Source organism: Zea mays, chromosome 5, assembly GCF_902167145.1.
Source record: "Zea mays cultivar B73 chromosome 5, Zm-B73-REFERENCE-NAM-5.0, whole genome shotgun sequence".
NCBI classification, from domain to species: Eukaryota; Viridiplantae; Streptophyta; class Magnoliopsida; order Poales; family Poaceae; genus Zea; species Zea mays.
Window position 1 is genome coordinate 7,077,498 of NC_050100.1, and position 20,698 is coordinate 7,098,195.

At 46.2% G+C, this 20,698-nt stretch overlaps 1 protein-coding gene across 10 annotated transcripts; it reads right to left on the reverse strand.

Annotated features, from left to right (window-relative positions):
- Positions 1-664: 664 nt before the first annotated feature.
- On the reverse strand, positions 665-7,277 carry LOC103625871 (uncharacterized). Of its 10 annotated transcripts, XM_035958938.1 has the most exons (6): positions 6,612-7,250; positions 6,121-6,261; positions 5,796-6,039; positions 4,967-5,204; positions 4,097-4,859; positions 665-3,085 (listed from the first exon to the last, which is right to left on the reverse strand). In XM_035958938.1, the coding sequence occupies exons 4-6, from the start codon at positions 5,189-5,191 to the stop codon at positions 1,113-1,115; spliced, it is 2,961 nt and encodes a 986-aa protein (XP_035814831.1). In that variant the 5' UTR covers positions 5,192-5,204; positions 5,796-6,039; positions 6,121-6,261; positions 6,612-7,250; the 3' UTR covers positions 665-1,112. The 10 variants fall into 10 exon arrangements, with proteins under 10 accessions (XP_035814831.1, XP_035814832.1, XP_008644494.1 ...); XM_035958939.1 differs by lacking the exon at positions 6,121-6,261 and having other exon boundaries at positions 6,955-7,271; XM_008646272.4 differs by lacking the exon at positions 6,121-6,261 and having other exon boundaries at positions 6,612-7,264.
- Between the last annotated feature and the right edge of the window lie 13,421 nt (positions 7,278-20,698).

Here is a 20,698-nt window from a genome sequence, read left to right on the forward strand (position 1 = left end):
GTTTAGCCCTCCCTGTGCCCCACGACCATGCCGCCCCTAGCCTCTCCCTCACTCACACCGCCATCAACCCCTTCTCTCCCCTCCGCGGGATCTTTGTGTTAGCATGTGCTATATGCTAGTATAATTAGTTGTCGTGTTCTCCAAAGCAATAACAAATAGTTAGACGTGAGATTTGTTACCAATTATTCTGAATTACAATCCTTAAATCTCCAACAAAGTGACTCATAATAATGCCCCAAAAATTAAAATACTATATTATTTAAAATGTTTAGAATACTAAAAACAAATTCTGCTCCAACAGTTAGCCCTAGATCATGCATTTTAGGAAGTAAATTACATAAAGAAAAATGTTGAGAATAATGTAGAAAACAAGAATATGACACTAGTCTAGAGTGTAGTATATTTTAGTCACTTTATGATAGGTCCTATATTTTTTGACAAAAAATTATAAAATAGGATATTGCTGGAGCTATTTTTTATAGGTTGATCCCTATATTTTAAACTATATTTTAAAATAGGGCACTAGTTTAAGACACTATTGGAGATAGAGTTTGGCAAATATTTGAACAAATAATTACAGTATTTGCCTTATACATAGCAGTGGCATATGCATTCCCATAGGGAAGAAAAGCGTTGGGACACGATATGAGCAATATCCACGGTATAAAACTAAATTAGCAATTCGCATGCTGGATACTAGCGCCAATTAGGCAGGGCATACAGCTACAAAAAGAATACAGGCTCAGAGCCTCATTCACACCCTTTTGTTACACATGTGATGAGCTATTCTTCAGAGATCAAGGTGGTTTACATGCATTGCAGTTTTTCTCACAATGAATATATACCGGGGCACCGGGCCTCATAACCTGGAACAGCTTAGTACAATGCTGTCGCAGAAATGTCTCGCCAGCTAATTTACCGAACTTATTATAAGAACGTAAACCATGTTTCGACCCAAAAGCACGAAAGTTGTGCTGAGACCAGTAGGCCGACACTCATATGAGTGTGATCACCTTATACCACCAGCCCATCCATCGGAGTCAATACAACAATTGTGAACCACCCAGTACCTAATCAGGTCCAATGCTTGCTGCCAAGAAATACCCTCCCACTCAAGACGCAGTAGCCATGCTGTTACCTGACGGACATCTCGCTCTGCGACACCGCCTTGTTGTTCTGCCCCACCCGATCATACCCCTGCCATCGGCTTCCAATTCCCCAGTGCCAGCAGGTTTTGGCGGTGGGCTAACCTCTACCTCCTCCTCTTCCTCCTCCTCTACAATTACGGTTACTACAGTTTTCCGAGGTTTCCTGCCTCTAGCACGCCCACCACAACGTCCTCGCCTAGTCAAGCTCGACTCCCAGGATCCCCCGGAAGCCTGGACTAACCCCTCGAGCAACTGGACGTCCTCTGTGATCTCAGGCCGGGAAAGCGACGAAAGGCCAGGCAAGACATCTCTCTGGAAATCTCGCTTCTGCCGCCGTCTCCTTTGCTGGCCCCTTCTGGGCTTGGTGAGAAGGTGAGCAGCTGAAACTGTCTGTTCATCGGTTGCGGTTTCAGGTTCCAGTGGCCTGCTCCAGAGATCGTCGATCTTGGTCTCTTCCAGCTTCAGTGTCAAGGACTCGAATGAATCCGACTCGTAGTTACTGGAATCATTCGTACAAGCTTGGAGTTCAGCTTGCTCAGCAAGGTCGTTGATGTTTAATACAGCGAGATCTGCAAACCACTGCAACGTATCGTCCGATGCCTCTGCGGCTGTTGGCGTATTCCTTGACAACGCTACGATGTTCTCGGCTGCAGCTAGAGCGGATGTATCAGATCCGTCGTCAACTTCCTGGTACGCATCAGGTTTCGGCTGCGCGCATTCTTGATCAATATCCCACGAAGCGTCCTCTTCACAGGCCGGCACCTCTAAATCAATCACAAATGCTCGTTTAGGATGGTTGTTCCGTGAAGGTTCCACGTGGCATTCGTGTGACACTACTGATTCCTCAGAATTGTCATCATTTGGTACATCATCATTGAGATCGATGAAGTTCCTGATGGGGGCGCCACTTTTCTTGGTGGCTCCTTCAGCGGCTTGTCCATCTTTAGGCACATGCTTCTGGCACGAAAGAGGTAAACATGTAGCACCCTCTTGGGCTTTATTACAGACAGGCAGAGTTCCGGTAACAATGTTATCCGAAGGCCTATCCTTCTTAATTGCACAGCCAACAGATGTAGAAGCAGAATCTGACAAATTCCGAATAGTCACAGCTGGTTCATTCTGGTCTTTAGTATTTTTCAGCTCTATTGCAGTTCCCAATGAATGTCCAAAAATCTTCCCTGGCTTCTCCACAGCTGTTGGGTCAGCAGACATAAGTTTTTTTTTGAGCCAAGAGATCCCAAGTACTGACCCCCCATCTTTATCATGCTGAAAACTGGAAGCACATCTCCCATCTTGTTCTACAAGACCATCTTCCTGACAATCTGACAGTGTCTCATTCAAATTGAAGTTCTTCATACCCTTGCCATGGGACTGTTGATCTGAATCTTCCAACTTCTGGGAATTCTTTTGCTCCAGGTTACTTGAAACTGCTACCTGATGTCGTGAGTGAGACACGGAAAACGAATCAAGTGGAAAACCACGATAGCGTTTATCTACATTATCCACATTTATCAGCTTTGGGATTGAAGTTCCAATGCTCTGCGTCACAGCACTAAGACTGGTGTACGAATTCACAGTTGAGAACCCATTGAATCTTGGAATTAAAGCAGGATTATTGATAACGCTGCTCCTTGGGTCTGCTGTGCAAGAACCCATCGGGGAGACAATTGAAGGATTGTCTATTTGAGGAATAGAGACGGGGGCAGTAAATGTACCCATATTCAAATGATGTGGACGGTCAACTCTAGCAAAATTATTGATAACAGAAGGTTCCAGAGGACTTTGTGCAATCCATCCAACTGAACTATTCTGACCTTGGTAAACAAAGTGGTTATAACTGGCAGTGGCAGGCCTCCCATCAACAGCTTTGAAGTATTTTGGGGGGTCAGCATCATTATATCTGGGTGCTAAAAAAGTTACACTGCTGACTTGTTTACCTGAAGGTTGAAGAAAGAGAGAACAAGTATAAGACAGGATTAAGATAACTGAAAATACAGATGCAGTGGAAGACTGTGAAAGCTATAAAAAGATCAACAGAACTAGTTAAGCTCTTTCCGCGTGACATTGCCAAGCATCACCATGCATAAAAGGGAAGACATAAGCTGTCGTCGAGCATTACCCTTGTCTTACCTTTTCCTCCCACTAGGGATTACAAATTTCAGTGATCAAAGTACTGGAACACAAAATACAGAGAACTATTCTGTAATATGATTTGGTAAACCAGTAGACCACATAGAAATGAGTATGTGTTATAGTACAGATTGGAGCCTACGGAATACAGAAGCCTGCAACATAGTATATTCGAGATTTAATAGTACACATCTCACAGACCACAATTGGCAGTGAAAAGATAAGCTAAGACCCATGAAGGTGTTCATGCTGCAATCCAGTAGATTACAGCAAGCTAGAATAAAAAGATGTCCAGAACCAAATAAAAGAACTCACATGGTTAAGGTAAATAGTAAAAAGATACAGTTTGCACGTTATGTCCGTTTGTTAACCGTGTTACCAGGACTGTATGAGTCACAGTATAGATAAACTCATTTTCCTCCCGAAATCCGAACAAATATGCTTTTACCGCAAACTACTCCCTCCATTCACAAATATATGCCGTCGTTGACTTTTTTCTAAAACTTTGACCGATCGTATTATTCAAAATATTTATTCAAAAATGTAAAATTTCAAGTCACGCTCAAACAACCTTAAGTGTTAAAACAAATCACAACAAAATAAATGATAACTCAAGATTTTTTTAATAACACAAGTAGTCAAAGTTTTAGAAAAAAGTCAACGGTGTTATATATTTGTGAACGGAGGTTCTCATAGCTGACAAATATGGTAACTACGACATTAAGTATTAACATATCTACTGGAGCATGAAAGGAACTCTGCAGCCAGTAATGTATGCCTAAAACAAACAAATATGTCAAAATGAACCTTATTGTTACCTTTATTGATTGATGGTTTGTCGTCATGTATTGTTTTCACACTTGTGTCAAAGAAATTTGAGCTTGTACCTTCATCTGTGTGCTTTTCTTTGGAGTGTTTTTTACTGAAACTGAAATTAGTTGTGTTTGCTCTCAATATTGGTTGGTTCCATGAGTTCTCAAGGGTACGCGGAAGGCCTCTGGAAACTGATCCATTTGCTCTACCCATATGGAAGCCAGTATTTGATTCATTCAGGTCGGTAACCTGCCGGGGTCCAAGATTATTTGTAGTCTGCAAACCCGAGGATGAACTATTATCACTGAACTTGCCCAAGCCTTCTGCACTAACTAATGTAAGCTCAGCATCATTCCGGGGTTTTGTATCTGATGCCAAACCAAGGAAATCTATGGGCTTGTTATCTGATGTGCCATCGTCATCTATATAATGATCAGCTGGAAGTTGAAGGTCAAAAGTGCCTTGTCTGCTTCTTGGACCAACATCACTTGATATAAATCCATTTGGTGAGGACTGCACACTGCCTTCTCTAAGGAACTTCATGGAGGACTGGTTTGTATCATTATGCTCTCCAATAGCTTTCCTGTATGTTGTGGACATTGGAGGAACTGGCATCTGCCACATCATCTTTGCACCGTTTTGTGGCACTTGTGATGGTGAATTTGTATGTGATGCAACTGCCAAAGTTGGGTATGAATATACCTCTTTGCTTTGATGTTGTTTCATCATATCCTTCTGTATTTTGTAAACTCGGTGCAGTTCATACACCTGGATAGCGAGTGGGTTGTGAGGCTTGACAGGGAAAAAAAACAGATGATAAGAAAAATTAATTATGATATGATATGCTGTGTTGTTTAGAATTTGGGTAAACTCACCTGTTGTCTAAACACAGCTTCATGTTCAAGTATTTGATGCTTGAGTATTTCTTTGTCAAATTCTGAATAGTCATTTGTTGGTTTTGTTGTGAAGCCATTGCATAACTGATCATTTGATGTCATCTCCTCATAGTATGGAGACCATCTACCATTTGGTTCCAAATTGAGATCCCCCGTGGCATAATATCCAGGCATATAACTTTCCCGTTCTACTTTTGCCCCCATTCTTGTTGCAAAACTGTGCAAGAGACCAGTGAATCAAACCCTCAATGGAATAATAAATACAATAGATCACAGAAAAGATTCTGCAATAATGGCCTAATTGTGGAAGAAGACAAGTGTGCATTATTCATAGGTTGACATAAGAAACAAATAAATTGGCAGCTTACAAGAGAACACCAACTCCTAAGTCCTGATAAATTTAGTGATGATTACTGAGAGTATATGCACGAAAAGACAAACTTTCCGTCAGCTGGATGTCACAACTTTATTGTGGCAGTTTGCACATTTCAGTTACACATGCCTAACTCCAATTGCAATTCAATTGCCAATTACAAAGGGCACTAAAACATGAACTCAGTAATGAACAGATACTACTTGTTAAGTGTTAATTCTACTGGCATCAGCACAACAACAATGCAGATATATTATGTAAACAGTTTGAAGATGTTCAGCTATATATTCCCATCTAAAAACGTTGATTTAAATAAACAAAGAAATATGGAACTTTTGGAAGGAAGCACAAATGTCCAGCTACATTATATGAAGCTGAGGCTAAAAATGGCCAAAAGAAGTCATTAAAGAATTTGAGTTTCATTTGACTAATTACCAAGTTAACAAGTCTGCATTTATCAAGCCCGACTCACATTACCCACCCCGGCATATAGCCAAGTGGATTATGTGACCTTCAGACCTTCACAGCACACCAACAGGATGTTTGAGAGAGACGGAACACAAGCAAGCCCAATGTGTATCTTCAGTTCTTCACTGTGTCGAGCTAAATGGATATTGGATAGCTCAATCTGCTCGACAGGGCGAGCAGTCAATAGCGGAATGCGTTCACGAGAAATTACCTGCCCGTTAAATGATTGAGACACTGAAGTGAGTAAGGTAAAAGATCTAGGAACCAAGACGGCCCAATGCGTTGTACGTACCACACACAAAACGCAACATGGAAACACACGACCCCTTTCCATAATGAAGCAAACATACAGAAGATCAAAAGAAACAGGACAGAAGGCTCAAATATATTCCTGTGAAGCCGTTCGGATGTCAACTCGCGAGACAGGAAGGAACTGGAGGGGAGAAGACAAGTCAGCACCCGACGGTTCAACGCACTTGATAATAATAATAATAATAAATCCCAAGAAGCCGACCAAACGCGGAAACCGAAAGGCTGCGAAGGCTAGATGCAATCATCAGCTTCGTGCCGTCAATCGAACCCAAATTTGACACATGAAGTAATTACAGCAGAAAAGAAAAAGGAAAAAAAACGGGACCTTGGACGGCTCAAAGAAGAAGAGGAGGAGGAGGAGGAAAAAGGCAGAAAAGCTGTGTCTTTTTTCACAACTACCGAGCTGCTAGTAAGAACGCTAGCAGAAGCCAGAAGGGAACCACCGCCACCGGAGTAAGTAAAAAATCTCACCTCACCGATCCTCGGCGCTGCGCTGCAGCGGACTGAGCCTGACGGCCCTGGTTACCCGACGCACGAACGGCAACAGCGCGCCCATGGCCCGCTACGCCCGGCAGGAGCGCGCCCCCCACCAGCCTTGGCTTCGACTTGGGAGTCCCACTAAGCCGCCGGCCACGGCGGGATTCTTGCGGGCAGGGAGAGGGAGCAGTCGAGCTCGACGCAGGAAGGAATTGCGGCGGATCCGGGACGGGGGTCGGGGGAAGGAATTGGATCTGATGGGCCAGGGGGGAGCGGACTGGCGGAGGGAGGGAGGAGAGAGAGGCAGAGAGGAGGAGGAGGAGGAGGAAGTGCGTACTGGTGGGTTCTTGTTCTTGTTTTGTCTGGACAAGCGACTGCGTGGTTTTCTCTCACCCTTTTCCCTCCTCCTTTCGGGGTTTTCGGATGGGTGTCGTTTGGTTATGTGCTCTGCTGCCTCTTTCTCTCTCTCTCTCCTCTGTGGGGGGTGGGCGTTGCCTGCCTGCCTGACTGCTGTGCCTCCCCCTCCCAGACTTGCTCGCTCTCTTTCTCTCTCCTCTGAGGAAGGGAATGGAACGACCTTCTTCTAAACTACGTGCGAGGACAGGCAGATTTGTTGACATGTGGTCTTTTTATTCTCTCTCCCCTCTGCTGATCTTTCTTCCCCCCAGTCCTCGCCCACTTTTATCCCCGTCTCTCGCTCTCTCTCTCTCTACCCCCTCCGCGGCCCCCACCACCACCCCGAACCGAAATAAAAATAGACAGAGACACTTGTTTTCCCTCCCCACCTGCTGCTGTCCCCATCAGAATTTTCCCTCCGGAACTACTAATAATAAACTATATTATCTATCGATCGGTCGTGACTGAGAACCAAGCCGCTTCTCCATCATTAAGTAGTGCTCAAACAAAGCATCAGCTGAACTCCGTGCCACGGTTATTTCCGTGTCTCCTTCCGTTCCGTGGGGTGGCCGTAGAAAGAAAAGACCTCCTCTCATCTGACCGGCTCCCCCCTTTGCTTGCTGGTGGGGGCAGAGAGAGAGAAACAGCTTGACATAAATAAAATTAAAATCCCATGCTGCTTCAGACTTCCTTTCCGAAGCTTTTAAAAAAAAAACCGGCAGTCTTTACTCCTCTTGGCCAGTTCCTCCGGCGGCTAGGTCAGCGTTGTTATTGTCGCTGAAACTTTGTAATTACTATCATCTCTGTGTTCTGTAGCGTTAGGGATATAAGTTAGTCGATACCCCAATTGAATTTCTGAAACTTTGTAGTATTTCATTATTCGGTTCAGATAGTCGATTAGATGGGAAATCCATAAAAAATTCAATTGGGGGGGGGGGGGGGGGGGGGAGTTAGTTGGCTCACAGAGTTCACGAACGATCGCTCGCTTTTCCTAATAATCCGTGTCACAACATGTTTAGTCGGGTATCGATCGATCGTAATAAATGGATACCTAAACACACAACCAGCCTCTGTCCTTTCAAATCAGGGGACCTGGCCTGTGGCCTGTGGGGGGGGCTCCTGTTTTAAGTTGCAGGAAGAGAAAAATGATGTGTTGTTTTATTTTTTTAGGGCTAGTTTCGCAATTTCATTTTTCTAAGGGATTATTATTATTTTTTCAAAAAAAAAATGAATTAGTTTTTCTTAGAAATCTATCAGAAAAAAGTGTTTACCAAACTAATCCTAACCAGATAAATGATGGGTGGTTGAGATGGAGGTCGCAGATCCGGCGACAGATGAAAAGGATGGCAGGCAGGCAGTTGGGTAGGAGATCTTGGCTCGTAACGCCCGGCAGATGTTGTGGTCGTCGTCGTCGTAATGGCTAGTCGAACTAGTATAGTTTTGTAAGACCACATTGTGGGTTATTTTCTTTTTTAATGCAATCTGGTTAAAGGACAGTAATGAGGTCACCAGTATTATCTTACCTGCTACGCGTGTGTTTGGCAAAAGAGCAATGGACAGTGCACATCACCAGTCGGCACACACCGAAAGGGAGAGAGAATATGGAGTAGAAGAAATATGAGAGAGAGAAAGAGGACGGGGGAGAGAGAGATATATATATTAGTAGTAATAATAATAAAGTGGGGTTGGAGAAAACAATCAATCAACTGTACTGGCGCTGTACTGTACCCGTATTCGCTGTTCTCTTCCTCTGCCTCTTTTGGTCGATCCAATGGCCGCGGCCGCAGATGCCCTCAAAGGCCTGGACGCGGGGCCCACCCCCCGGCCCTGAGACTGAGAAAGTGGCGCATGCAGCTCGGGTTTGTGAGTACCAGTAGGCAGTAGATGCGATGTCGATGCGCGGCCTGGGTCTGTGTGGGTGGTTGCGTTGCGTCCCGATACCTGGGCCTGACATGTGAGCCCCGCGCACGCCCTTTTGTCAGGATCACGAGGAGTAGACAGCGTGCGAGCACTACACACTGATCACGACACTACTTAATCAAGGCACTACTATTCGCGTAATCTGATCCGGGTCGCCACCCTTGTATCGGGTTCGGGTCTGGTGGATTGGGTTGGGCTTCATTCCGACCTCGGATTCCGCGAGAGCAGGAGCAACGGCGGAGTAGGAAAGGAAGCTGAGGACGAAGCCAAAACGCTGGCTGCCTCCGCCGTCCCGTCTGTGTTGTTTGCGTGTCGCCCTCCCATAGTCCCACACTCCCACCCCACGCCCATCCGACGGGACGACACGGACACGAACACGACCACGGCCACGCGGCGGGCGCCAGTGGGCGACGTCGCGGGCTGGCGGCAGTCCTCCAGGCGTCCAGCGGTGAAAGGCCCGTCACAATCGGCCAAGCGAACGGGTTCGGTCAGAGTAGTAGTACCCATCTCGACAGAACTCGTCCTAGACTCCTAGTAGATCGTTCCGGTGGCGTTCCGTTCCGTCGCACTAACTAATGGCGCGGGTGGGGCCCAGCGGGCAGTGGACAGCGAGCGGTACGTATGCTTCGAGCCCAAGCGACGTCACTACTCCAGCCGCATTCATGGGCTCACCAGGAAACTGCGAGATGGAATAAAGGCGGCCGCACGTAGTACTAGTACTAGTACATCAGATCATCTGGGCAGGGCTTATAATCAGACGAGATTATTAACATTAACCACGCTGACTGCAACATGTGACACACAGGGGAGAGAAGGTCTCGTGAGTCCCAGTCTTTCCTCACGGTCACAGCTTCTGTTGCCAAGCGTGGAGTTTAGCGACTGGCAACGGATGCTTGTTTTACTCAAAGCAGCCAGGATGCATACTTGCCTAGCGTAGTGCGTTTCTACTTTGTACTACTACTACTCCCTGCTAAACCTGACCGATACGCCCATAGATCGACAAGGAAATCTGGCTCGCTACAGCGTGTGGGTAGATTATTGATGACTCCTGCTGCAAGTAGCAACTGTTAGCACTTAGCGGCAGGAACTACAACACCTGCCTTCACACACTTTTTTTTATTTTTTTTTATTTATACGGTAGTGGGTGAGAATTGCCGGATGAAGTTCCTGCCAGTGCCAGGCAAAAGGCGCCGACAGAAAATCCCATCCCATTTTGCTTGTGGCCTCTTTCTTGCGTGGAGACGATACCCACAGCCGAACTGCTGTCGTCGCCCGGCCCGGTTGCAGTGATGGGTAGTAGGTAAAAGTAATATGCGCATCGATGCATGCTGCCATATTTTCCAGATACGTAGTAGTTTGGTTCTCCGACGCATGTGCCTGTATATACAAATACAATTACGACGTGCATGCTTTCAGTAGCAGCAGGACCACGCGGCGGTACCAGCAGTACGACTAGACGTACGTACAGTTGGTCAACCTCTAACCAAGTTTGCCTTTCCTAGTCTGAGCAATAGCATCGCAATAACAACCAACGTCGAGTCAGTTCCATTTAGTGATACAATAATATTTTTCATTCTTTCTTAAAGCATACCGCCACCGCTGTTTTTTCATTCTTTCTTAAAATTACGACCTTATCAATTTTTCTTCCCCCTTGGATACGAATACCGTCGATGTTATAAAGTAACCAGGTCATCGCTGTTTAAGTAATGGATACGAAATCAACTAATCTTGTACACGCAAGTACTCATGTACCATTTTAGATTTTGCCAAATATACTAACTAGCTCGTTCTTCATTCCAACGATGACCTGAGTTTGGTTCGATTATTTACAATAAAAACTAGTCATGGACTCGTGCACCTACCTTGTTAGCCATTTAATTATTTTTCTCATCCAACCAAAAAAGAAACATGGAGACCAGACGAACCACAGCGCTGTCCTGTCCTGCCTTGATGGCCAGGGATGGCCACCGCAGGGCAGGAACGCTCGGCTTCGGCTCCTCTAGCCATGGTCCCTGCGCGCAGGGTCCACGTCCACTGGCAGCCCCGCCCTCGTATGTCTGTGCACGTATGTATATGTGCGCTCGTCAGCTCGTGTCGCACAGATGCCTCAGCGAAAGCAACCAACTCGTCTGGACTGGTCTGGAGCCTGGCTTGGCGCTGGGCGCTGGCCCCGCCCGCCCAGATGCTGCCCACTTGTTCCGGTGTACGCGTGTCGTGGCTCGTAGTCGTAGCATGGGGGCGCCGGCCGAACCGCCCAGGGGCCAGGGCCCAGGCCCAGCTCCAGCTGCTTTGCTTAGATCGCGCTTCTTGTCCGCTTCCATTCCATCTCGCTGCCGGTGCCGGGTGAGCTTTAATGGCGACGACTACTACTACTTATAAACGTAAAAAAAAGAAGAAGCTTTAAAAGCGAGCGTTGCGATTTCTCGGTGATACGAAAAAATGACGTTTCTTTTTTTTTCTACGTGAAAGCAACCAGCTGGGTCTCTGTGTGTGTTTCACTTTCACCTCCCCGACGTCCCACGCCGTCGTTTCCCGCACGAGATCCCCGATCCTGCTTTCTCCCTTCTGGGCGTTCGTGAGGTCTGGCCCCGCTTCTCCGCATGTCCTTGGTTGGTTCGAATCGAATCGGGTGCCCGCCGGCGCCGGCCGTGTGGCCGCCGACCGGACGGCTGGATGGATCGCCGTATCGACGCGGCCCACGTGAGGCGCGAGGGGAGAGCGCGTCCCGTCCCGTCCCGTGTTTCCTTCCGTTTCACGTCCGCAGCGGCGTCTGCGAATCGAGTGGACGTAGAATCTCACAGATATTTTAAGAAAATCAGCGCGGGCTCAGCAGCAAGCTGGATGCAGACGGCGATACGGTCCTGCGGATCTTCTGCGGAGCGTCTGGTGCGCCCCGGGCCCGCCCAGGGGACGTCCAGATCTCGCGCCGACGTTGTTGCTTGCTGTTTTTTTGACCCGTTCGTTGTCCAGCGGCACGCGACGACGCGACGCGACGCGACGCATATCCACCTTCGAGTTCCACCCTCTGGAAGGGATGTGGAATCCGATGCGCTGGCTCGTCCTTTTGACTGGGGTAACGCCGATGATTGTTGAGTACCAACCAGTTCAATGCACTCGTTCGGTTCGGTCCGGTCCGGGATTAGAAAAAGTTGGCCTATATGACATCCGATGTCACGGCACGTTGATCATTCGTCTCCACTTCATTACTAGGAGTACTACTACTACTACGATTGCCTGGTACTCTCACCGGAGCCCATTGTTTTCCTATGAGGAGAAGTATCATCGTTGGGATTGGGAACACAAGCCTCATGGTCATCGGAGCCCATCAGCGGCAGATCCGGCCCAAAAAAATAGGTACTCTGTATGCTTGAGTATATATACCGGTATAAATATGATATATCATTTAATAAATAAATGGTGAAAAGCACATAAGATTTTTTTCCTCCTCAATAGTCTAGATAATTTACCATATATTATGTTAGGATTTATGGGCTTGGCCCAATTAAGAAATTCAAATAAATCCCAGAAAAATCTCAAAAGCCCATACAAGTGGATGGCTAGGGAATTGGTGGAACCAATACCACCATATTGCTAGCTCTAGTGGAGTAGAGCTAGCTTAAATATGGAAGCCACACTCACTCACCAAGTCATGGATGAGAGGAGAGAGTGTGGAGAGCCACACGCGTGCGCGCTCGCTCGCCTGGCCTGGGCTGGGCGCGGGCGCACGACATGCACGTGGATTGGGAACCTTTTGCCGTTTGATTTTTTGGTTTCTTGGCTGTTACGTTTATCCTAACCGATCGCTATAAAATCTCAACTGATCGCGAGATTTTTGTGGGCGGATAAGATCGGGAGTCGGGGACTCGGCCCTATAAAAGGAGCCCGGCAGCCAGCCTCCAAATCATCCCAGTTCGCTTTCGCCTCTCTTCACAACTGAGCCGCCTTCCAGTTCTCTTCATCCCGATCGCAGAGGTGCATCTGCGATTAGGAGAGCAGGTCTCCGGAACCCTTCGCCTTCTAGATCCTGCACCAGGAGAGGCCGAATAAGGTTTTTGGGAAGCGTCTTCACGCGACTGCTCGTGATCTTCTGACCTCGTCGACCCTGCTGATTTCGCTACTTCGACGTCGTCGACCCTGCTGATTCCGGCGCGCGCTATATATCAGTATGTCTAATCAGTTCGCATCATCTGATTTGACTTTTTACTTCAGTGCTCGTGATTTTGTCATGATTTATATTCGGAATTTAATCTAGAATTTGTCTAATTACTCAACAATCCAAAAACCTTATTGTAGACAATTTTCTAGTTTTTCTATGGCTGCTTTTGCCGATGCGCTCAAGCCAGAAAAGTTTAATGGTATGCACTTTAAGAGATGGCAAGTCAAGGCCACGCTCTGGCTTACTGCTATGAATGTCTTCCATGTTAGTAAAGGCAGACCTGAGGGTCCACTGACTCCTGAACAGGAGAAAGAGTACGACCATGCCAATACTATCTTTACGGGAGCCGTTCTTAGCGTCCTTGTTGATCGTCTGGTTGATGCGAATATTCAGTACACAGACGGGAAAGAGTTGTGGGTTGCACTTACTACTAAGTATGGTGCATTAGATGCTGGTAGTGACCTGTATATCATGGAGAGCTTTCATGATTATAAGATGGTTGATAATCGCTCTATTGTAGAGCAAGCTCATGAAATACAGTGTATAGCCAAGGAACTCGACCACCTTAAGATAGTCCTTCCTGACCGATTTGTGGCTGGGTGCATTATTGCAAAGTTGCCTTCTACATGGAGGAACTTCGCCACATCTCTGAAACATAAGAGACAGGAGATATCAGTTGAAAATCTGATAGCGTCTCTGGATGTTGAGGAGAAAGCTCGGGCTAAGGACACGGGATCTAAAGGAGGCGAGGGCCACTCCAGCGCCAACATGGTTCAGAGGAACCACAACAAGGACAAAGGAAAGCTAAAATCTAACAAGCCCAACAAAACTACCAACTTCAAGAAGAAGAAGAACAAGGCTGAACTGACATGTTTCGCATGTGGCGAGACGGGTCATTTTGCCAAGGATTGTCCTGATCGAGCGGATCGTCGTGGCAAAAAGGGCAATGTCAACACAGTGATCGCTAGCAATGAGGAAGACAAAGGGTATGGTAATCTACCTTTCATCTTCTCAGTATTTCAATCACCTAGTTGGTGGCTTGATACTGGTGAAAGTCGCCTAGAGGGGGGTGAATAGGGCGAAACTGAAATTCTCAAAAATAATCACAACTACAAGCCGGGTTAGCGTTAGAAATATAATCAAGTCCACGAGAGAGGGCGCAAAACAAATCGCAAGCGAATAATGAAGTGATACACGCGGATTTGTTTTATCGAGGTTCGGTTCTCTCAAACCTACTCCCCGTTGAGGAGGCCACAAAGGCCGGGTCTCTTTCAACCCTTACCCTCTCTCAAACGGTCTCTCGGACCGAGTGAGCTTTCTCTTCTCAATCACTTGGAATACAAAGTTCCCATAAGGACCACCACAAGATTGGTGTCTCTTGCCTCAATTACAAGTGAGTTTTGATCGCAAGAAAGAATCAAGAAAGAAGAAAGCAATCCAAGCGCAAGAGCTCGAAAGAACACAAGCAAATCTCTCTCTCTAATCACTAGGGTGTTGTGTGGAATTTGGATAGGATTTGATCTCTTTGGTGTGTCTAGTATTGAATGCTAGAGCTCTTGTAAGTAGTTGAGAAGTGGAAAACTTGGATGCTATGAATGGTGGGTGGTTGGGGGTATTTATAGCCCCAACCACCAAACTAGCCGTTTGGTGAGGCTGTCTGTTCGATGGCGCACCGGACAGTCCGGTGCGACAGCCACGTCACCAAAAGCCGTTGGGGTCGACCGTTGGAGCTCTGTCTTCTGGGCCCGCCTGGATGTCCGGTGGCGCACCGAACATGCACTGTAGATTGTCCGGTGCGCCAGCATGGGCGTGCCTGACCTCTGCGCGCGCAGCGCGCGCATTTAATGCGTCGCAGGTAGCCGTTGGCGCCGAAATAGCCGTTGCCCCGCTGTTACACCGGACAGTCCGGTGTACACCGGACAGTCCGGTGAATTTTAGCGGAGCAGCTGAAGTGAATTCCTGAGACTGGCGAGTTCCGGAGGCCACCCTTCCTTGGAGCACCGGACATGTCCGGTGCACACCGGACAGTCCGGTGAATTATAGCGAAGTCGCCTCTGGAATTTCCCGAAGGTGACGAGTTTGGAGTTGGAGTCCTCTGGTGCACCGGACATGTCCGGTGGCGCACCGGACAGTCCGGTGCGCCAGACCAGAGGTGCCTTCGGTTGTCCCTTGCTCCTTTATTTGAACCCAATACTTGGTCTTTTTATTGGCTAAGTGTGAACCTTTTGCACCTGTATAACTTATACACTAGAACAAACTAGTTAGTCCAAATATTTGTGTTGGACAATTCAACCACCAAAATTAATTAGGGACTAGATGTAAGCCTAATTCCCTTTCAATCTCCCCCTTTTGGTGATTGATGCCAACACAAACCAAAGCAAATATAAATGAACTAGTTTGCATAATGTAAGTGTAAAGGTTGCTTGGAATTGAGCCAATATAAATACTTACATGATGTGCATGGATTGTTTCTTTGTTTTTAACATATTGGACCACATTTGCACCACATGTTTTGTTTTTGCAAATCTTTTTGTAAATTCTTTTTTTTAAAATCCTTTTGCAAGATAGTCAAAGGTAAATGAATAAGATTTTTGCAAAGCATTTTCAAGATTTGAAATTCTCTCCCCTTGTTCCAAATGCTTTTTCTTTGACTAAACAAAACTCCCCCTCAAATAAATTCTCCTCTTAGTGTTCAAGAGGGTTTTAAGATATCAAGTTTTGAAAATACTACTTGCTCCCCCTTTAGAACACAAAGAGATACTAATTTGAAATTTTCCAATTGAAAAACATTAAATTTTAGAATTAGGGCGGTGGTGCGGTCCTTTTGCTTTGGGCTCATACTTTCTCCCCCTTTGGCATGAATCGCCAAAAACAGAATCATTAGAGCCCTTTCCTAACTACTTTCTCCCCTTTGGCAAATAAAACATATGAGTGAAGATTATACCAAAGACGGAGAGTGATGCGGAGCGACGGCGAAGGATGAGTAGTAGAGTGGAGTGGAAGCCTTTGTCTTCGCCGAAGACTCCAATTCCCTTTCAATATACCTATGACTTGGTTTGAAATACACTTGAAAACACATTAGTCATAGCATATATCAAAGAGACATGATCAAAGGTATATTTATGAGCTATGTGTGCAAGTTTAGCAAAAGAAGTTCCTAGAATCAAGAATATTGAGCTCATGCCTAAGTTTGGTAAAAGATTGTTCATCAAGTGGCTTGGTAAAGATATCGGCTAATTGACCTTTAGTGTTAATGTATGAAATCTCAATATCCCCCTTTTGTTGGTGATCCCGAAGAAAATGATACCGAATGGCTATGTGTTTAGTGCGGCTATGCTCAACGGGATTATCCGCCATGCGGATTGCACTCTCATTATCACATAGAAGAGGAACTTTGGTTAGTTTGTAACCGTAGTCCCACAGGGTTTGCCTCATCCAAAGCAATTGCGCGCAAAAGTGGCCTGCGGCAATATACTCGGCTTCGGCGGTGGAAAGAGCGACCGAATTTTGCTTCTTTGAAGCCCAAGACACCAAGGATCTTCCCAAGAACTGGCAAGTCCCCGATGTGCTCTTCCTATTGATTTTGCACCCCGCCCAATCGGCATCCGAATAACCAATCAAATCAAATGTGGATCCCCGAGGGTACCAAAGCCCAAACTTAGGTGTGTAAGCCAAATATCTCAAGATTCGTTTTACGGTCGCAAGGTGGGATTCCTTAGGGTCGGATTGGAATCTTGCACACATGCAAACTAAAAGCATAATGTCCGGTCGAGATGCACATAAATAAAGCAATGAACCAATCATCGACCGGTATACCTTTTGATCGACGGATTTACCTCCCATGTCGAGGTCGAGATGCCCATTGGTTCCCATGGGTGTCTTGATGGGCTTGGCATCCTTCATTCCAAACTTGGTTAGAATGTCTTGTGTATACTTAGTTTGACAAATGAAGGTGCCCTCTTGGAGTTGCTTGACTTGGAATCCTAGAAAATACTTCAACTCCCCCATCATAGACATCTCGAATTTTTGTGTCATGATCCTACTAAATTCTTCACATGTAGATTCGTTAGTAGACCCAAATATGATATTGATAGTCGCCTAGAGGGGGGGTGAATAGGGCGAAACTGAAATTTACAAATATAAACACAACTTACAAGCCGGGGTTAGCGTTAGTAATAATAAATGAGTCCGCAAGAGAGGGCGCAAAACAAATTGCAAGCAAATAAGGAGAGTGACACGCGGATTTGTTTTACCGAGGTTCGGTTCTTGCAAACCTACTCCCCGTTGAGGAGGCCACAAAGGCCGGGTCTCTTTCAACCCTTCCCTCTCTCAAACGGTCCCTCGGACCGAGTGAGCTTTCCTTCTTCTCAATCAACCGGGAACAAAGCTTCCCCGCAAGGGCCACCACACAATCGGTGCCTCTTGCCTTGGTTACAATTGAGTGTTGATCACAAGAGCAAAAGAGAAAGAAAGAATGCGATCCAAGCGCAAGAGCTCAAAAGAACACGGCAAATCACTCTCACTAGTCACTAGGGTTTTGTGTGGAATTGGAGAGGATTTGATCTCTTTGAATGTGTCTAGAATTGAATGCCTAGCTCTTGTAAGTGGTTGAGAAGTTGAGAACTTGGATGGCTATGAATGTGGGGTGGTTGGGGTATTTATAGCCCCAACCACCAAACTTGACCGTTGGCTGGAGGCTTCTGTTCGATGGCGCACCGGACAGTCCGGTGCACACCGGACAGTCCGGTGCCCCTGCCACGTCATCACTGCCGTTGGATTCTAGCCGTTGGAGCTTCTGACTTGTGGGCCCGCCTGGGTGTCCGGTGCACACCGGACATGCACTGTTTGATGTCCGGTGCACCGGTATGGGCAGCCCTGACGTCTGCGCGCGCTGCGCGCGCATTTAATGCACCGCAGGGAGCCGTTGGCGCCGCAGGGAGCCGTTGCTCCGCTGGCACACCGGACAGTCCGGTGCACACCGGACAGTCCGGTGAATTATAGCGGAGCGGCTGCAGCGCGAACCCGAGACTGGCGAGTTCAGGAGGTCGAGCTTCCTTGGAGCATCGGACATGTCCGGTGCACACCGGACAGTCCGGTGAATTATAGCGCGCCGGCTTCCGAGAAATCCCGAGGGTGAAGAGTTTGAGTCTGGGTCCCCTGGTGCACCGGACAGGTACTGTTCACTGTCCGGTGGCACACCGGACAGTCCGGTGCGCCAGACCAGGGGTGCCCTCGGTTGCCCCTTTGCTCCTTTATTGAATCCAACACTTGATCTTTTTATTGGCTAGATGTGAACCTTTTGCACCTGTATAACTTATACACTAGAGCAAACTAGTCAGTCCAATATTTGTGTTGGGCAATTCAACCACCAAAATTATTTAGGAACTAGGTGTAAGCCTAATTCCCTTTCAATCTCCCCCTTTTTGGTGATTGATGCCAACACAAACCAAAGCAAATATAGAAGTGCATAATTGAACTAGATTACATAATGTAAGTGCAAAGGTTACTTGGAATTGAGCCAATATAACTACTTACAAGATATGCAAGGAATGTTTCTTTCTTATATAACATTTTGGACCACGTTTGCACCACATGTTTTGTTTTTGCAAATTCTTTTTGTAAATCCATTTTAAAGATCTTTTGCAAATAGTCAAAGGTACATGAATAAGAGTTTGCAAAGCATTTTCAAGATTTGAAATTGTCTCCCCCTATTTCAAATGCTTTTCCTTTGACTAAACAAAACTCCCCCTAAAAGAGATCCACCTCTTAGTGTTCAAGAGGGTTTTGATATACCATTTTTGAAATACTACTTTCTCCCCCTTTTGAACACAATAGGATACCAAATGATAAAGACTTTTGGAAAGCACTAAGTTTTTGAATTTGGTGGTGGTGGTGCGGTCCTTTTGCTTTGGGCTCATTTCTCCCCCTTTTTGGCATGAATCGCCAGAAATGGAATCATTAGAGCCCTTCAAGTAAGTTCTTCCCCTTTGGCCATAAGTAAATGAGTTAAGATTATACCAAAGACGAAATCCGGTCCTTTTGCTTTTGAGCTTTTACTCTCTCCTCGAAGGATGAAGTCCTTTTCTTTGATGCTCATTTCTCCCCAAGGAATAGAGAGTTGCTCGGAGTGATGGCGAAGCATGAGTTACGGAGTGGAAGCCTTTGTCTTCGCCGAAGACTCCAATTCCCTTTCAATATACCTATGACTTGGTTTGAAATAAACTTGAAAACCCATTAGTCATAGCATATAAAAGAGATATGATCAAAGGTATTCAAGAGAGCTATGTGTGCAAGCTTAGCAAAAGAAATTTCTAGAATCAAGAATATTGAGCTCATGCCTAAGTCTGGTAAAAGATTGTTCATCAAGTGGCTTGGTAAAGATATCGGCTAATTGATCTTTAGTATTAATGTAAGAAATCTCGATATCCCCCTTTTGTTGGTGATCCCTAAGAAAATGATACCGAATGGCTATGTGCTTAGTGCGGCTATGCTCGACGGGATTGTCGGCCATTTTGATTGCACTCTCATTATCACATAGCAAAGGGACTTTGGTTAATTTGTAACCGTAGTCCCGCAGGGTTTGCCTCATCCAAAGCAATTGCGCGCAACAATGTCCTGCGGCAATGTACTCGGCTTCGGCGGTGGAAAGAGCGACCGAATTTTGCTTCTTTGAAGCCCAAGACACCAAGGATCTTCCCAAGAACTGGCAAGTCCCCGATGTGCTCTTCCTATTGATTTTGCACCCCGCCCAATCGGCATCCGAATAACCAATTAAATCAAATGTGGATCCCCTAGGGTACCAAAGCCCAAACTTAGGAGTATAAGCCAAATATCTCAAGATTCGTTTTACGGCCGTAAGGTGTGATTCCTTAGGGTCGGATTGGAATCTTGCACACATGCAAACGGAAAGCATAATGTCCGGTCGAGATGCACATAAATAAAGCAATGAACCAATCATCGACCGGTATACCTTTTGATCCACGGACTTACCTCCCGTGTCGAGGTCGAGATGCCCATTAGTTCCCATGGGTGTCTTGATGGGTTTGGCATCCTTCATCCCAAACTTAGCAAGAATGTCTTGAGTGTACTTCGTTTGGCTAATGAAGGTGCCCTCTCGGAGTTGCTTGACTTGGAATCCTAGAAAATATTTCAACTCCCCCATCATCGACATCTCGAATTTTTGTGTCATGATCCTACTAAACTCTTCACATGTGGACTCGTTAGTAGACCCAAATATAATATCATCAACATAAATTTGGCATACAAACAAGTCATTTTCAAGAGTTTTAGTAAAGAGTGTAGGATCGGCCTTGCCGACTTTGAAGCCATTAGCAATAAGGAAATCTCTAAGGCATTCATACCATGCTCTTGGGGCTTGCTTGAGCCCATAAAGCGCCTTAGAGAGCCTATAGACATGGTCAGGGTACTCACTGTCTTCAAAGCCGGGAGGTTGCTCAACATAGACCTCTTCCTTGATTGGTCCGTTGAGGAAGGCACTTTTCACGTCCATTTGATAGAGCTTAAAGCCATGGTAAGTAGCATAGGCCAATAATATGCGAATTGACTCAAGCCTAGCTACGGGTGCATAGGTTTCACCAAAATCCAAACC